Source organism: Phalacrocorax aristotelis, chromosome 3, assembly GCF_949628215.1.
Source record: "Phalacrocorax aristotelis chromosome 3, bGulAri2.1, whole genome shotgun sequence".
NCBI lineage: Eukaryota > Metazoa > Chordata > Aves > Suliformes > Phalacrocoracidae > Phalacrocorax > Phalacrocorax aristotelis.
The window spans coordinates 99620565-99638867 of NC_134278.1; the positions used below are offsets into that span (position 1 = coordinate 99620565).

An 18303-nucleotide genomic window follows, 5' to 3' on the forward strand; every position below is an offset into this window, starting at 1 on the left:
AACACAGCTCCAAGTAAAATGGCTCTGCCCACACACTCTCAGTTCAGCCTCTGCACCTCCTCACTCAGTCTCAGTGCCCATGGTGTGCAGCAGCACAGGTGTTGCTTTATTATCACCCCTTGAGACATGGTGATCTAGGTCATAAGGAGGGGCTGAAACTTGTAAACTGAAACATGTTTGCTGCTAACTCAGTGGTCAGTGTTGTAGAAAAAAGAAGTTCCTTCACTGACCACATGCTACCATTTTAGATTAAAAACAGAACCCAAACAGTGATGCAGCTGTGGAAAAGTAAGATTAGATAAAATAGGATAAAAAATTTAAAAAATACTACTAATAATTGGAGCTTGCAATGCCAGAAGAGTCCTTGCACAGGCAGTAAAACCAATGGTTTTATCTGCTCAGAGGCCTTTCTACCTTCAGAAATAGAGCTTTGTAGCACAATTCTTTTATTTCATATCCATATCCTTTCAGAGTATTTCTTACTCTGTAAAACCAGCCACATATTTGCCAAACCAGAGTTTCTGGTACCATGCCCAGTAACACCAACTGTAACTGGCTGAAAGAAGATAAAGACTATTTTGATTTAAAGAGTTTAGGGTTTCTAAATCACAAGTCCCCTGTTTTAACAGAGCAGCCAGTGCTGCTGCTCTGTTCCTGCCTCCCTAGCTGATAGGTGCTGTAATGAGAAAGGGCAGGCATTAACAACTGGCAATCAATATTTCTGCAATTTGGTGCTCAGACTGAGAGTTTCACTGTAAGCACCAGTGGAGAGGAAGAGAGGACTGGGTCACTGCAGTGAGCATTTATTACCTGAGGAATAGCTGTTTCTGCCTGGGGCAAGGACTGGACTCCACAGGTCGATGTGCCTAGCCACAGACCACATTGTGCAGTGCTGATCACCAAAGTCCAGAAATGTTGGGGTGCTGTTACATATATACAGCCAGGAAAACTGCTCCTGGAAGTTTTCACAGGACATCCTGCAGGGAAGGAGAAAATCTTAACTTTCAGTTTGAGACACCGGTCAGGTAGTCACATTCACCCCCCATGTCTTTAAAAGGGGATTACAGAGAGCACTGCAGGCTGGAGCTGAGCTGGCTGATACCTTGCAGAAGTGGTCAGCTCTCAATGCATTTGGGCTGCTCTAACTATATCTAAAGCCCCAGAGAAATTACAGGGCATATTCAGTAGTACCCTGCTACCTCCAGCACATCTCTGTCCCTGCACCTTGCTTTATACCTCCACAGTGTTCTGCCCCCACTCATGCTTTGCTCAAGCCTGCAATGTCTATCTCAGACAAGCCTGCTGTTCCCCTGCTTTCCTCAGAGCCTCAAGGGGCAAGTGTACACTTTCTGAATAATATCTTTTTAAAGGCTGGCTCACACATGACTAAACTGGATCTGACAGTAATCAGAGGCAGTGAAAAACCACAAGCACCTGCAGAGCCATCAAGTGCACAAGCTCTCTGACATGGTCATAGAGCACCAGCCAGTCCAAGGTTCAAGCTAGGCACTTTATGGGGAAGGGCAGTATGACAAAATGACTAAGTCTCAGGGAGTTGGGTTTTTACTTCTTTTCATTACACTTCTCATTTTTTTTCACTAGCTTGTTGCTTGACCTTGCCCAGCTCTATTTCTCCAGGTCTTGTTTCCCCTGAAACCATGGGGTCAATTTGCTCTTTGCACACAGCTAACACAGAGTGCCTTGAGCCATCACTAAGAGCAGGGAAATGACTACATTACTCTTTTTTCATAATGAACACGAACAGAAAACCTGGTAGGCAGGAGGATCAATATGGAAATACCAGAATTCTCCATCATCCTTATTTCTGAGGAGGGCTTCTCTGCATTTAGGCTCAACATATTTCCACTGAGGAGAGCTGCAAAGAAGAACAAATCAACAAGAAGATATGAGACGCAGTTTCCACCTCCCTGGCCAGCCCATTTCTCCAACCATCCCGTCAAGTCATGAGAAATCAGGAGAGGTGAGCAAACTGCATGTTGGGAACAGGACTGTGCTTGATACCTTCATAGCCAAGGCCAGGAAACAGAGCTCTGTGCCTTTGCTGTACATGTCTGAGTTGCCCACCCTGGGATGGGGAATCCTGCCTCTGCCCTCTAAGCCCTGGTCACCTGTCCCCATGCTGAGTTAGTGAGGTACCAAGGCATAGCACTCTGAAGTGCTGATATTACATTGATGTGTAGAGGGTATATTAACCAGTTGAATGTATTGTTTCCAAGCAGCATGTTTATAATTAAGTGATAGTTGTACTTTCTGCAGAGTGTAAGATAGTAAGCAGAGCATGAATCAATAATTTATTGATTTATGCAGCTTACCTGTGAACATGCTGTACTGACATTTCAATTTCAGTTAAGATTATAGTTCACCTTTCCAAAAAATTGGAGGATGCTGTCTGAGCAGATACCTATTATTCCAGCCTTAAACATGTCTTTGCCACCCACCAGTCCAGAAACAACATGCTAGCCTGACTTTTCTCAGCAGAGAAGTTATGAGTGTTCCTAGCAACAGGGAGAGATGGGATGCTATTAAATCATGTAAGAGTGACACCTGAACATCTCTCTAGTCAGGAAAATACTGATGCAATTTCACCAGGAGAACTAACATCTATTTATTTACAAAACACTGTTGCAGTGTTTCTCTGTATCACTCCTTTCCTCAGGAAAGAGAAGTTAGCTTATACACAAAGGAGCAAAGTCCTCCTTACATCTCCAAAGCTGCATGTGGGATCCAAAAGATCAGTTCAGGCCATACAGTGGCACTTTGCCTTTGCAATAACCAAGGACCCTTTTTGTCTCTCTGTGTTCAATACTGCATAAAAATACTGTCCTCCTCTCATGAACTCTGCTAACCACCCTCTTCCCAAATTCAGACTCATGGAAGGGGAAGAAGAAGCAGGAAGGTGGATGCACAACTGCTGCAGGAGAATTCAATAGAAGCAGCCAGTCTAGGGGCAAGACCAGAGCTTACGCCAGGTAATAATAACTCTTTCATCCATGAGTTACCTGGAATTACCCACTGGGAAAAATGTACACATAGACAAAAAGGGATACTTGAGCTAGGCCTAGTGAGGAGCACATATAAACCAATGTTGTATTAGTTTTCCCTGGATCGGATTTCTGTGGGCAGTTGCTTTGCAGATGGAAATAACACTTAAAATGAACCGATTTTAAAATGTCTGCTTCATTATAATGGGTGCAAGGCAGAGATCCATTTCAATAAGCCTATGAAAGAGCGATTCTCCTTATGAGAGTAAAGCTTAAGACCATACTCATCACTCCAGGGCCCCTTCCACTCCCTATAGCCCCATGGATTCCAGATCCTGATGATATGTTTCCAGCCATTTTTGTAGCGTAGCTGTAAAGGAGAAAGAAAAATAAACTCAGTCACAGCTTTTCACAATGTGATATTCAGTGAAGAGATGGGTAATAAAGTGGATCTTCTTCTATGCCTTGGAGGCCTGGTTTAACTTCTGATTTCATTTGAGCACAGCTAAAAATCAGTGCCTTTTGCTACGTTATAAAGGAACGGTATGTGGGAGAAAAGTGCACCCATTTTGCTTTCCTAAACACAGTGAATAGCTGACACAGAGGGAAGCAGCAGCATTCGTGCAACACTGCATGACTTCAATGGCCTTGGGAAAGTCCAGTGCCTAATCCTGTACATCTGATGCTGTGAGTCAGCAAAGGCAGAGACTTTGAGGAATAAGGCCACCAGACTGCCTGGAGCAAAGGTTGACACTCAGCACAGAAAGATGATAATAAACAGAATCTGTGTCTCTAGATCTACAGTATTGTGGTTTCCAACAGCTGGAGTTTTGGTGCTTTTCTCCTCTTGCTGTCACTGCTTTAAGCCAGAAGCAACTCACTTTCACCAGTGAAGCTGAAATAGTAGAAATGGAAATAAGCAGCAAACATTTTTGTTTCTGGCTCTCCTTATGCACACAGGCAGTGTTGGAAACAAATGCCATGGCAGTCTTTTCCCAGGCAAAGGCCCAGCCCCCCGCCAGCCTCAGACCATTTCCCTACAGGACGCTCCCCTGGATGCCTTGGCATTCCTGTAAGGTTGGGCAAAGACTGTTTCTCCTCTCTGCACACGTCATGAGCAGCAGGAGCGGAAACACCCTGCTTCCTCTCTGGATCTGGGATCCTTCCACTCCTGTCTTTGGGAGAGCCAGCTGGGACATTCTGTGGAGCCTGACAATCCCCGTCCTTCCATTTTGGAGCCTCTTGGCTACAAGCAAGCATCCTCCGAGAAGCAGCACACTGACTATGATGATGGCACCAAGCATGACATGGCATGAGGGGCTATAAACCAAAGCCAGGCTTATATAGGAAACCACTGAAGAGAGAGAGGGAGAAAAACAACATCCTCTTTCCGAAGTACTTTAAGTTCCTAGATTAAAATGTATTGTAGCTATTTTTCTTGATAACATAGCCGTTGTTTGGTTTCCTTCTTGGCCTTACTCACTGTTAACACTCCCTGTGTGCACTACAGCATACTAGGGTAAGCCATGTTCTGACTTCTGGCTGTAAAAAATCCTTCATGTCTTTTGATCTGTGTGATAAATTGGTCCTGTTTAAAGATCAGCAATATTAATATGTAGCCAGGAGAAGTTCTGCATGAGTAGAACAGCTTTAAAAGATGGAGAAATGCTGTTCTTGAACCAGCAAGTTATTTACTTTTCACATAGCAATTTTTGGCAGCTTGTGATTGAGCTGAACAAATGTAGATTTGCGTCATATGACAAATCCCAGAATTTCAGTCAGTTCTTCATTTGAAATAGAAAAGTGGAATTTTTAAAAGTCAGCATGAAATGAAAATCCCCAGAAATGCTGTATTTGTTGTTGAAGTGTTCCAAAATAAAAGTGAATTTAGGTTGCACTTTTCCATTAGAAAAAAATTATACGAATCAGATATCGTCCCTCTTCCCATCCTGCCAGAATCCCTCCATCTCTTGGGATTTGAACTGTGTGTTTTCAACAATCCCTCTGAAGGACTGAGCTAATTAAAATGACTGAATGGAACAGCAGCGTGACTGCCCTGTAGTGGATCATCAATACCCAAGATCAGCAGGCAGGAACAAGTCCTTGATCTTACCTTCACAGTTCCTGTGACAGTGTAGGCATGACCCCGTACTATCCCATTCCTCAGCTCTATGTTCCTCCTCAGCTGCAGAAGGGAGAAAGCACACCTTTTAGCCCTCTGCCACACTGCAAAGGTACGGCCATCAACTCCCAGAACTATCATTTGGTATGGCAGAAAAAGAGACTTGGTTTTGACTGCAGCAGTATCTCAGATATAGTGGCTCCAGAGGAATGTGACTCTTGTTCCCACTGCAGCCATAAGTAGTCCAGTAAATTTAATAAAACTACAGGTCTTCACATACTTGCAAGTCCTTCAGTGGTCCAGAGCTGTTACAACTGCAGAATGACCTGGACTGGGTCATGGGGAGCATTAGAGCCCCAGAATTCCCCTGCCACCCACAGCCCTGCGTCAGCTACCTGAGCTGAGGGGCTAGTCCTTGGCTTGTTTGTAACAGCTAAGCTTTGTGTCTTGATGAACCAGGCACTAAAGAAGCAATGCCACGCACTTTGCAGCATGTAAGGGAAGCCTTGGTAGCTTTTTAGCAAGATTCTTGCTGAGCATCACAAAGCCTTTTGCAGCTTCCCAGCATTAATATGGGTAGTCTGCAAAGCACAATGTGCTAATAGGATCCTCTCACAAAAAAGAGGTGCATTTTGGCCTTGCTAAAACTGATCACAAAGCTACGAGGCCAAAATTAGCCCTGCTGCAAGAGGATACCACTGTCGCGGTGGAATTAGCCAGGAGAGAAACCACCGACCCCTCTCTGACAGACAAATCCATCTATATCTACCCAAAAACCTTTACATTACTCACTGCATAACCTTGTCTGCTTTCTGCTGCCAAGATCTCTCCAGGCATCCATAAACTGAGTGATTATGGACTTCTTTTTTCACTCAAAAGAGCAACCTTTATGCAAACATGGTAAAGCAAGAAAGGCATGCTCCGTGCCCTGTGACTCACTTGGCCTGAGGTGCTACACACTATCAGACACTTCGATTTGTCAGCTGCTTTCAGTATCTCCTCCAGATCAGGAGGGGGATCCTTCAATGACAACTGCACTTGGACTCCACCTGTGAGGTCTACTAAAGCATCAGAAAGGTAGCCGCCATGCAAGTTCTGGTAGGAGCCCCGTAACCTGGAGGGCAGGAAAGGAAAAAAAATCATTAATCCTTACGTTGTATTTTAATAAACCATGTAGAGTGATGGTTTCCAAAATGGACATGCACATTGGGGCGGTGAGCCTGGGGTGTGTAGACATTGGGGCCAGGTAATGAAAGGAAACTTGATCGAAATACATTGGCCAGACACAACACATGCCTTGTGGAATGAATGAAGCAAAGAGGGACTTTTTCTTGTGAGTTGACTCACATCTGAGGCAGCTGTCTAGTGTCATTTACAGAGTGTGGAAAAAAATAAGGTGCATCTCATGACAATGCAGACATTTTAGGGAGATGAACTGCATCTCATCGTGAAGTATCCAGTTTCCTTCTGCTGAACAGGAAGGGAGCCAAGGGTGACTGGTTCAAATGGATGCTTCTGCTCAAATGGAGCCGAAATGTTAGTTTCTACATCATAGTTTGTCGTGACTCTTCACAAAAATGGCTAGTATCCCTTTTGCAAATCAGAAATAGAAAGGAGAGGTGAAGGTATTTGCCCATGCTTCCAAGGCAAGACAGAAACAAGTTTTCAGCACTGTTCCCAATTCACTCTGCTAGAGTGCAATAATAGGATAATAATTTAATATTGCCAACACAGTCCTTGTTGTTTTTATCGTGTGCTTTTTATTGAGACAGCAAATAAGCCGGAACATGCTGTACTTAGAGCAGGTAGAGCATGCTGTTAAACCCCACCATACACAGTGTATTTAATGAATGTAATCAAATGAAGTCTGCGGCTAATTGTATTTTGAAGGGTTGTCCTTGTCCTACACTGATGAAAAGAATCTGTCATGGGCACTGGGGAAAAACTTTTCAGATGGGAATCTCATAAACAGCATTGCTTGCAACTTTAATTTAATAGGGGTTTGGTTTGCTTTGTAATTAAAATCTTATGCAGCAAATTGATACTGAATCCTGTGTCAACTTTTCTGAGATATCTCAGGGCAAAATGCATCTTATTCCTGAGTCGCTCCAATGCTGCTTTAAAATTTGCTTATTCCTGACCAAATCTGCCAAAATACATAGCTCTTTTCTTCAGCTCCTCTTTACTACATTGCCAATGTTACACCAGCTTGATGTAGCGCATGTGCACCAAGTTCCAGCCCTTCATACTACCCCTAACACAGGAATTTCTCTTCAGTGCATTTAACAATGGCCAGTGTTACAGATGTTAAGGGACCACATTCTGATCTCTTCACTCCTCAGAGGAATTTTAAAAAATATTATCTCTTCATTAATCATTATTAACCCTGCAGTACTCTGGGGACCTCAGCCAAGAGTCATAGCTCTCTGTGTGAAGTGAGAGCTGACCAGAGACTCACAGGATTGCATGTGCTGTGCCTGGACGTGTTCTTCAGTCATGCTTCCTCTCATTGCCTGCTCCAAATATCTGCATGATCTCTAGTGACTGTAAACAGAGGTAATCCTTGCTTAGAGCCTGCAGTTTTGAACAGAGGAAAACATGGAAAGGAAAACAGAAGCAAAGAAGTTTGGTTAAAGTAAGGAGGTGCCCAGCCCCTTTTGCCTCACAGGCCATTGCCCTGTTCATTTTGCTTCTCAGGCATTAATATCCCATAGTTGGACTGGGTACATTTAGGTCTTCAGCCTAAGACCAACATCTCCAGGTTATATTGGCCCTGTGTTTGCATACAGCCACAGTTCCTCACATAAGCACAGTACAACATACACAGCTGTTTGCCTGAATTCCTCCATGTGCTTTGCGTAAAGCAGAGGGTAAAACTGTTCATAGAAAGCATTCAGCACTGGGTGGAAGAACAGACCAGGTATATTTACTTGGCATATGCTTTTTCCAGCAAGGATGGCCAGAATTCATTTGATGTTCGAGGGTGTACAGACAGGTATCTTCCATTCAGGAATGGCAGCTGGTCATCTATCACTACATCCACCCAGTCTCCGTATTGCCAGAACTGGAAATAAAAAAAAAAAAGAAAAAAAAAAAAGAGAGAGAGAGAGAAAAGAATGAGCCTCTTTTAAGAGCTAATATTCATGCCAAACAACAGCCTCCTGAAACAGTACAGGAATTAATCTAAAGTACGGATATGTGCAAGTTCTCTCCTGAACTGCTTCAGGCTAATGGTCCACATTGTTAAACAAGCTACCAAGTGGCTGGATTTCCCAGTGGCAGGGGAAGTCATCTGGGAATATAAATAGTCCTGTAATCAGTGGGAAAGATTCAACATGGGAAATATGCTAATATTATCAGGCGATAGCAAGCATTCAGGATGATAAAGAACAATCACACAGATGGTTCAGTGAGCCTCACTCCTCAGCTGCACTTGGATTTTTCCCCTGCAGCACAGCTCTTGGCCCGAGAGCCTCTGTGAAGATCCATTCTCTAGATTTCCTTTCTTCTGTGTTTCAATTAAGACTCTGACGTGCTGTCACGGACAGAGACAGTGTAGTGACTAAAGACTGTTTTGAGGTGATATCCATCTCCTTGATAGATGAGGAGAACACAGACGGTCTCTCCAGCATGTGGATGGAGCAGGTGTTTCTCCAGCTGATCCAGCTGATGAAAACTTCCAAGGGAGAAGACAGGGAAAGAGATCTGTGAGGATGAATTAAAGGAGCCATTTCCAGAGTCATTAGCAGATTAATGTAGCTTAGCATGATTCGCAATCATAAGAGGCCAAGCTCTTATTTGCAGTAATGCTAAGGACTCCAGTGGAAGTATGCCAGCAATAGATTTAGTCTAGCATGATTCTATTTCAACAGCTTTGGTCAACGAAAAACCCCAAAACGAGCTGTTCTGTTAGAAAAGCACAAGACCAGATCTGCCCAGCAGCAAAGCAGCTTACAGTCTGCTAAGCCAAAAGCAGCTTTGATCCTACTTACGTTCTGCCTCACCCTAGCCTCTCACTCCCTAGATCAGTGGCAGCAGGAGGTGGCAGGGTTGGACTCTCCAAACTGAGCTCTAGGAGTGATTTGAGCCTTCTGCTTGATTTTGGCAGGATGGGGTTGGAGGAAGAGCCTGCCACTGACGGTCCTCTGCCCAAAAGAGAGGCAAAGGGACAGTCTGAAAGGAGCTGTCCTTTCAGTCACTTGACATGCCTTCCTGTCACCAGTCAGCACCAGGCAGCAGGTCTGTATGGAGACAAAGCGTGACATCCAGCCATACCTCCCCATGGTGCTTCATGTGCAAACACAATGGGTAAACAGGAGAACAACAGGGGACTGGATGTGGGGATCAATACAGTCCAAACCCACCGAGTGACATCTTTCCAAAAGCCAAGCTCCTTGGCCATCTTTGGTAGGGAGCTCAAGATTAGAGGCCTTCTGAACACAGCACTGTATTTTTCATCAGCTGGATAAAGAAAGCGGTTTTGTCCTGAGTACCGCAGACTTTCAGAATGTGATCTTATCTAAATCACAAGGACAGAAAAAGCCATGACGGGAATGAGAAACCTCACAGAAAGTCCTAGGATGCTCTGGGAGTGCAACAGTAGTACAGAAGAAGCCATTCTCTCCCATATGCCTTCAGAGAGGGCCACTGCCTTCACTTTTTGGCTTGAGACACTGGCTTCATGAAATGTCTTTATACCCTCAGGACTTGAAGTACTGCAGCTGGGAACGTGACAGTAAATGAAACAAAGAATCCCTATTTAGGCAGGCAGCGAAGAGGGAAGTTCTCTTCCACATTTGTAGTGAGCCTTTTAAATCAGGACTTTATTCTCTTGGGCTTAGAAGAGGAGGAAAAAGAAATGGACAGTTGCAAGATAACAACAACACACCTAGGGTGCTGCTGGTCAGAGGGGGAATACTGTGTGGTTATTTTGCCTCCTTTTTTTTCCATCCCTTGACAGGGAACTTGGAGAAATCCAGTTCTGGAAGTGAACAAGGTGAAAATCCCATGCCTTTCAACACTCTCTTTTGCATGGTGTTAAAAGGCACCTTTTGGATGTGTCCTGAACCTGAGGCCTTGACCACTTATGGCCTTTAAACATTTCATCAGTTTCTTCCTGAGAGCAGGGACATTAATGCTCAGGGCAGATACCCCCTGTTTTCAGGTGATGCACTGTGCCATAACACCCTGTAGTCCCTACAGAATATTTCTGGGTTTTTTCCAAGGCTAGGCTGCTGCTGCTCACTGCCACAATGTGTGGCACACCCTGCCTCACAGGCACCAGAGTTTCTATGGCAGAGAAAGTCATTCTTATACAAACACAGGACTAACTTAATTCCTGGTGAAATAACGTCATTGTAATTATTCCCTAGATAAAAATGTCACCCATCTTAACTACAGCTGATTAAGTGCTTAACACCCTTAACTCTTGCAGCCAAACACCCAGTGTTATGTAGGAAGACTGGAGCAGCCTTTGTGTTCCTGAAAGGCAACATGCTCCAGATCCAAAATGGTGCAAAAAAGTTATGAGCTAAAATTTTTGCATTAGCATATGATATGCCTTGTTTGCGATTCTTCACTGAACTGAGGACTGATGGCTTAGCCTGTGGATGGCAGTAAAATATCTTTGATGGAATAATTGAAAGGCATTTCCGAGAAACATTTCCATTCAGAGGAGCTTTCTCAGGAGTTTATTGCTCAAGGAAAGCCAGAAAGAATTGCATTGATTTGCAGATGAGATGACAGAGAAAACATTTTCAAATACTGTAAGGTATTTATACTGTTTAAGATTTAAGGATTGCTCCTAACTAATCTTTTCAAAGCCCTCATGAAAGACAATCTAGCTTGCATCCTTTTAATGTGTTTTAAGCGGACTGGTATCCCTTTAGCTGGTTTATCTCATACAGTGCACCTCTGCATGCTGGAAACGGGCCAAGACAGAAACATCTGGTATTCCAAGAAGCAAAGGAACTGAGCAAAATTTAGACTGCCCATGAGATAATCCTCCTGGTGCTGCTCCACCAGAGCTTCAGGAGGTCAAAGTCTCACTGCCAGAGCTCTTCACTTGGTACTGAACTGTGTATAACAAAACATATTTGTGAAAAAAGGGGGATAACGAATGGCTGAGTATATATTGATTCTCTCTACATCCAGTTTAGCTTCTGAAGCTTAATGAGACCACAAGTGTTTCTAATCCCACAAGATATATGGTCGACTCAGACACAAAAAAGCAGGGCCTGCCAGTTAGTATCCTGGACACCCTCCTGCGAGATTCAGAAATTTGCAAGAGTTGGTAGAAATTAAGATGTATTAAAAAGCCTTGCTCCTCTCTCTGAAACAATCTCTTTTCAAAATACCAGAAGCCTGATCTGCCTCCAAGGATTTGTAATTTCAAGCCATTTCCATGAGCTAAAAGGGCAAGGTAAAGTACATAGGGAACAGAAGATTAGTCCAAATAGATAAAGAACACAGGTGTGTTGACGGCCAACAAACCATCCAAATCAAAGCAGACACCAGAATGCCATCTAAAACATGTATGTACACAAATTCATCTGAACAGCTGGTATCTGTACCTCTGGAGTCATATCTTTCAGAAAGGGCTTCAAATTCCCTGAAGTGTGACTGCACCACCTGGAGCACAAGGAACTGTTAGAAAATTTGGGATTTTCTGCAAAATTCTAAACTGGGAGCCAGCACTGAAGAACCAAGCATCCAAGGATGTCGAGATCTGGGACTGCAGTCTACACCCCTTTATAATCCAACCAGCCAAGCCCGAGCAGTAGCAATACAGCAGAGAATACATACCCGGAAATGAAAAATCCCAGCATAATTGTCCTGGAATCCTTGGTCCTTGGGTAAAACATTTTCCAAAAATTGCTTCTGCAGTGTCAGGGAGCCCAGGGCAGCCAGCATCCAGCAGCAACCTCAAGGGAGGAAAGTACCAAGTGCATTCAGTCAGTCACTCATTGTTGTGGACCATAACTAACTCTTTAGGAGGGTGGACTTAAACAATTAAGACATCTGAGAACCACCTTGTTAAAAGAAACCAATGTTGTTCTGTTTTCCTTCTCTCCCCCAAAATGCTGAAACACTAACCCAGTGTTCACCAGCAATGCTTCCTGGGAACCCTGACACCACCCAGCCATCTTTTTCTACTTTTATGCTCGTCCTGTCTTCTGAGAGCATGTTGAGACTTGCAGCCTAGAAAATTGTTTAGGAAATCTTCAAACCTCTCAGTGGGGTGAGAAATGGGAAGACATTTCTTTCTACATGGGAGCAGAGCTGCTCCCCAAGACAAATACAGTTACAGGCCAGGAGAAAAAGATGGAACTGATACAGGCTGCAGACTCATGTCTGGCTAAGTACCAGAGATGGATAGAAATAACCATAGAAAACAAAACACTGAGAGTCACCAGATGGAGACAGGATGAAAATAGCTGTGCCTACTTACTTATAGAACTGTGTTTGACCGTTGTACTTGAAGCATCTGCCTGATCTCAGTTGGACTTCCCTTTCTATGCTTGTCCTTATATACATAGAGGACAGGTGATGGATATAAGTAACATGGATTAGACCTGCTGCATTTGGGAATCCTGTTAAATATCTGCAATAAATTGTGTGCGAACTTGTGTGAGTCTGGATTGACCTGCACTAATTGTTTACTGCAGCTGCCGTGGTCCATGTCTTCTCACCGAAGCACTCAGGACAGAACAAAACAATCACAGGATATTGCTTTATGCCAACCTTTTCCAAAACAGGAACATAACCATACCTATTTCTCCTTGCATTATATCAAATCTGCTAACTCCATCCATGATCAAATAAGGATTTTGCTGAAGTTCCTGGAAGAAAGAAAATACAAAGAGCAGTGTTGGTACCCAGCCTTTGCTGCAGTATGTTCCTGCCCCATGAAGACCTTTGCTTGCCTACCTTTTCCATAGCTGAAAACTATTACTCTTGAGCCCCAATATTTTGTTGCCTGCAACCAAGAAAATGAGAGGAGATTCTCAGGCATCTTTTCTTTAGTCTGCTCAGCTATTCCTAGGGATGGGGACTTGTGGCTTGGTGTTCACTGGGTTTTCATTTGGGTTTCTCTAATGCTACCAACACTTGTCAGAGAGGGCTCTAAGCCTACCTGTGAAATGCTGTTTCCTGGGGGATAGTAGGGCAGAGGTTTCCAAGCAAAGTGGAGCAGGGTCTGTACTGGACCTGGCAGGCTCAGGACTGGATCTGGGAATGTTTTACTCTCTAAGCCTTTTGTGTTTCCATGCAGGAGTAGTACAGATCAGTCTGGGCTGCTTTTTGTCAGTTCCAGTGAGGAAGCTATAGAAAGAGGGCTTAATCTCTGGCTGCAAAAGCCCGCAGGCCTGGCTGACTTATTTTTAATTCAGGGAGAATTTTCCTTGCATTCCTTGAGAGTCTTGCTTGGGCAGTGAAGGGGAAACATTTCAGAGCTTGGCCTTGCACACAGAAATGTGAACCATTCTCCCGCCTGCATCTGCTATTGGTCTGGGATACCTGACTGCTCAGGTAGGAATGGCCCAAGCATCCCCTCTGAGTAACCCTTGGCATACCCCAACTCAGCAAGGCTCTGTTTTGAAAGAGCAATCAACCTTAAATAGGAAAGTCACCATGCACCTAAGAACATGAAGAGATAAAAGGGAAAAAATCTGACTAAGAACAATAATACAGCTGCTCTTCCTTAAGCAGACCCTGGCATTTCTTCTCCCCAATTGATTTGACACGCTGCATAAAAATGGGACCAGTGCACAACATGACTCGTGATTTGTACAGTTGTGTGAGCTCAGCATTAGCAAATGCTGTCAGTTTTCTGAAATGGCTTTATGGTGATCAAACCCCTCAAAGAAGCAAAGAAGTTTCCCTGTCAGGACAAAATGCAACACAACATTTCTGCTCCAGGCTGGCAGATAGATCATACTCCCACAGCACTGCTGACACCAGGGCACACAGCCTGGGCACACATCTTCCTTGACAGATGCTTTCATGCAGTCATCCATACCTATCCCAGGACTTTGGGGATTTGCGGTAAGAGATTTACCCATAGCATGGGAGCAGGCCTAAGAAGTGGTGGTCACCAGGGAAGCAGCAACTGTCAGCCCTCTCCCTTCCCCTCTATATCAGTCCCCCCTTATTCTTCTCCCTGCCTCTATTTCCCTGTCAGCAGTTTGCCACCCTCACTGGATGAATTCAAAACCTCCCACAAGCAGGAAAGAGTAACTTGCATGACAAAGCTCTGAACCTGGCCTGTGCCCTTGTGTGTGTCTGACTTGCCAAGTCATCCCAGAAAACCAACAGCATAAAGAAATGGGGTTTTTTATTCCCCCATCGTTTGTGAGGCTGTTGTCCCAGGCAGGGTGGCTGGGCTCTGATGGATGTGCTACAGTGCATAGCTGCCACAGGGGAAACCACCATATAGAAACAGGAGCCTGAAACTAATGGGAAGGCAGGTGCATCTCCTACAGGATTGCCAAGGAAAGGGCTGATGCTCTGCTCTGTGCAGGGACAATAAGGCTCTTAAGTGCACTGTGGATCCTGCTCTGGAGCATTTTACGGAGACTGGCTGAAGTCAGCCCATTAGATGCCTCAGCAGATACCCTAGATACCCGAGAGCTCCACCAAGACGTTAGACTCTCCAGTAAGAAAATTAGGATGATTTGCGTCATTAAGCAGGTTCCTTCCTGAGAGAAACCAGTAATTTTGTCTAAAACTGGAAAAGACATGATCAGAAGTCAGGCCCAGACAGCATGCCTTGATTGTGCATACATGTGATTTTGTGACAACCAGAGAGAACTGGCTGAAGTTAAACATTCTCACTGTAATCCCCACCCACAACATACTAAGTTCTGCTTCCAGTGGGGCATACTCCCCACACACTTAGGGGAGAATCACTGGAAAGTAACACAGAGTGTATGACTAGCCATGGAAAAGGGGCTGCTCAACAGCTGTCCGTCTGCAGAAACTATGAGGCAAATAAATGCAAGGTGAGTTCCCACTGAGCTGACGCCAGTGCTGCTGGCTGAAATGGCAGCAGTCCTCTTTGCTCTTTGCACTGTGGTCAGAAATGGCAGGGCATGTTTTAACAGGTTTGTGCTTCTGAGTGTAGCCACCTCTCCGTGGGCTTGAGGAAAGGAGACAGCACAGGCATGCTTCTAAAGGATGCGGTGCACAGAGCACGGGCTCTTTGCACAGCATAGGGTGCGAGCCAAGGAAGGGCGGGGGACAAACAGAAGCTGAAGCAAAGGCAGGAGGAGGAAGTGGTGGGGAACTGCAAGACTTGGAAGAGCTCTGGAAAAACATGACCCCTAAAGTCAGTGGTAGCCTGAACTAAGCACAGAGAGTTCCTGAAAGAGCTTAGAGAGGACATAATTGTGATGGGTGCAGTGCTTTGGAAATCTGGGCCTTCTCAACCAGAAGAAAAGGAAGTCTCCAATTAGCTCCTCTTCCTTCAAAGGCAAGAATATAGCAGTCATAAAGCAGCAGAAACTATAATTTATTATTGCAAACACAGCTATGCACATAGTTACCACTACACAAAACATGCAAGCCTCACTATTTGCTAGTACTTAAATTGCATGACAAATAGAGAAACTACACATTTAACTCTAAGTCTGTCCAGAAACAGCGCCTTGTTTCACTGAGAAATTATGTTGATGCTTTGTGGCATTTTCCTCAAGACCTTTCAGTTTTAGCTGGAGGGGGAAAGAAGAGGGAGCTTAAGGAAGCACGTGGTCTCTTCTCAGAGCATCTACGAGTCCAGCAGTGAAGGCAACCATATGGGCTGCTAGTCAAGCGCTCTGCCTGAACTCATGCCCCTTGGAAAAATCTATCATCGCTGGCTTTCCCTGGCCCACTGAAGACTTCATTACATATTCAAAATAAACAAGAATTCAAGTTCAAACCGGTTCATCCTCTAGAGAATGGTCTAAATACAGAAGTACTGCTTATCCAAAGGGCAAGATAGAAAATTAATTTGAGAGGTGGATGGAGAGCGCCTTGCACATGTATTCATCTCTAAACTTCTTTTTATAATTGCTCAGCATTTTTATTGAACAGCAAGTCCCCAGAAGAAGCTGGGGGTGAGCAGTATAGATGTAGGCCATATGCAGGCATATGTAAAGAACTTAGACATTTTGGTGGACAATTGGAAGCCCAGTGTGGATTTCATGGGCAGTGTAAGCTAAGCCAGTCTGACTGCAGGCCGCTACTCAGTACGGTGGTCTGGCTGTGGCCACTTTTCCACAGATCTCCTTGCTGATCCAGCATGATACTGAGTGCAGGTAGAGGGCTACTGAGGGTAAAGAGGCAGGAGATGACTCCTTGCAGAGCCAACTCCCAGTCGGTTCACCTTAACCCTACAGTAAAATCCCAGCCCCACTTCTGTTCCTGCCACACCACTGCATCTTTCCCTTTGGCTGTACTTGTGTTGCTTTCTCTTGCTGCAGCTTCACCTTCCTGACACATCCTGCCACCATGAGCCACAGTGCTCCCTGTTCAACACACACCAGTTAAGAAAAATAAAAAAGTTGCCATTGATTGAAAGCTCAACTCTGTTCTCAGCTGGACAAATCTTAACTCAGTATCACTGCTGTGCCTCTAATACCATTGTTCTAGATTAAGAAGAAAATGTGGTATTGCAGTTCCCTGCACTGAGGGCATTGCCTAGCAGTGTGCTGCACAGGGTTCAGGCACACCACTGTCATACATCCTGTAGCTACAGGGAACCTCCACAGAATAGCTAACACAGAAATAAGCCAGTTGGAATACAGAGGTAGGGCAGAACAAAGGATGAGCTGAGCTGGTTTGCACTGAATGTTCTGTTGCAATGACTTATCTCTGACAGCTTGGAGAGGGAGCAGGGTAACTGAGCAAGCCAAAACTACTGCTCCACCTGCATACATCCTCCCATTCTCCATCACCTGGGGGCTAAAGGACTTCCCAGGCTGGAGGCTCTATCCACAGTTTTGTGTTTATTAGACCTCGTGGGAATCAGGAACCTGTTTCCTTGTATCTGCCTAATCTTTTTTTGTGTGTGGTTTTTTTTTTTTAAAAAAAAAACTCATATTCTGCTTTTTTTTGACATTCTCTTAGACTGGAAAAAAAAAAAGGCTAATCTCAAGGGGTTTGCTTGCACCACCAGAACTCAATTCCGTGCTTTAGAGCAGAATAGGTCAATTCCCAATTGCCTGTTTTCAACACAAATGCCTTGTTTGCTTAAAAAACTCCTCCTCTGCTCCAGCTCTTTCTCTTGCAATGGAGGAATGAGGGCTTCAGACTCTGCACAGGTGGGGACCCCATGAGCAAAGCCATGCTGGAGGACAGACTGGTGTCCAACAGCCAGCGGAAACAGAAACAAGCTCAGATTTTACCTGCAACACATTTGGCTTTATGTGGCTCAGTGCTAAAAAACAATGACAACTGCAAACAAAAGGTAAATATAAAGGATTAAAACAAGGGAGGTAGCCCTGTCTATCCTGAGCCTTTGAGAGACAGTTTCCTTAGAGGCCTTGAAACCTCTCACTCAGACCATTCAGTACAAGTTAAAGTTTTCAAAGTGGCATGGTGCTATTAACTATACCCCTGTAGCCACCACAGCTGTGTAATCCTGCTAGCTGACTCCCCAGCCTGAGAAACGGAGAAGTGGGTGAATCAACAGACTATGATAGGAGCGCTGCTTTCCCCTCAACCCAGGATGCATGCATTCCCCACCGCAACCAGCCCTTTCCAAAAGCAACAGAGCCCAGAGATACTATGCAAATAAACCGTCCTCATATAAAACACATGCAGAAAGACAGATGTAATAAATGGTTATGCACTGCAACTTCCTCGGCCCAAATATATGAACTCTGAAGGCGAGGTCAGATGCAATCAGCTGAGTAGGGAAGGGCTGAGACAATGGCAGCCTGGAAATGCTGCTCCCATTCAGTTATGCTGATTGCACATGCACACTCATGCACACTCAAAAATAAGAAGAATTGATTCTGACTTTCATCAAGGAGAAATACTGAACAGGATCCAAGGGCCTTGTGGCCTCTGGGATATACTGAAGCTGTGAACTTCACCACGAACAGCTGGCAGGTGGCTTTGGTTCATGCCAGAGAACGGTCCCACAGTGACAGACCTGCAGGTAGCACAGGACAGCACGATCCCTCATCACTGCAC

The 18303-nt window shown here is 44.6% G+C and overlaps 1 protein-coding gene across 1 annotated transcript in view; it reads right to left on the reverse strand.

The window, feature by feature from the left end:
* Nucleotides 1-18303, reverse strand: part of CAPN13 (calpain 13) — a 45924-nt gene that overhangs the window by 22123 nt on the left and 5498 nt on the right. The window contains exons 2-9 of the mRNA XM_075089885.1: nucleotides 12896-12965; nucleotides 11929-12047; nucleotides 8055-8188; nucleotides 6064-6238; nucleotides 5116-5187; nucleotides 3287-3372; nucleotides 1802-1876; nucleotides 811-977 (exon numbers count right to left, since the gene is read on the reverse strand). Coding sequence (XP_074945986.1) covers nucleotides 811-977; nucleotides 1802-1876; nucleotides 3287-3372; nucleotides 5116-5187; nucleotides 6064-6238; nucleotides 8055-8188; nucleotides 11929-12047; nucleotides 12896-12965 — 898 coding nt within the window. The remainder of the gene's footprint in view (nucleotides 1-810; nucleotides 978-1801; nucleotides 1877-3286; nucleotides 3373-5115; nucleotides 5188-6063; nucleotides 6239-8054; nucleotides 8189-11928; nucleotides 12048-12895; nucleotides 12966-18303) is intronic.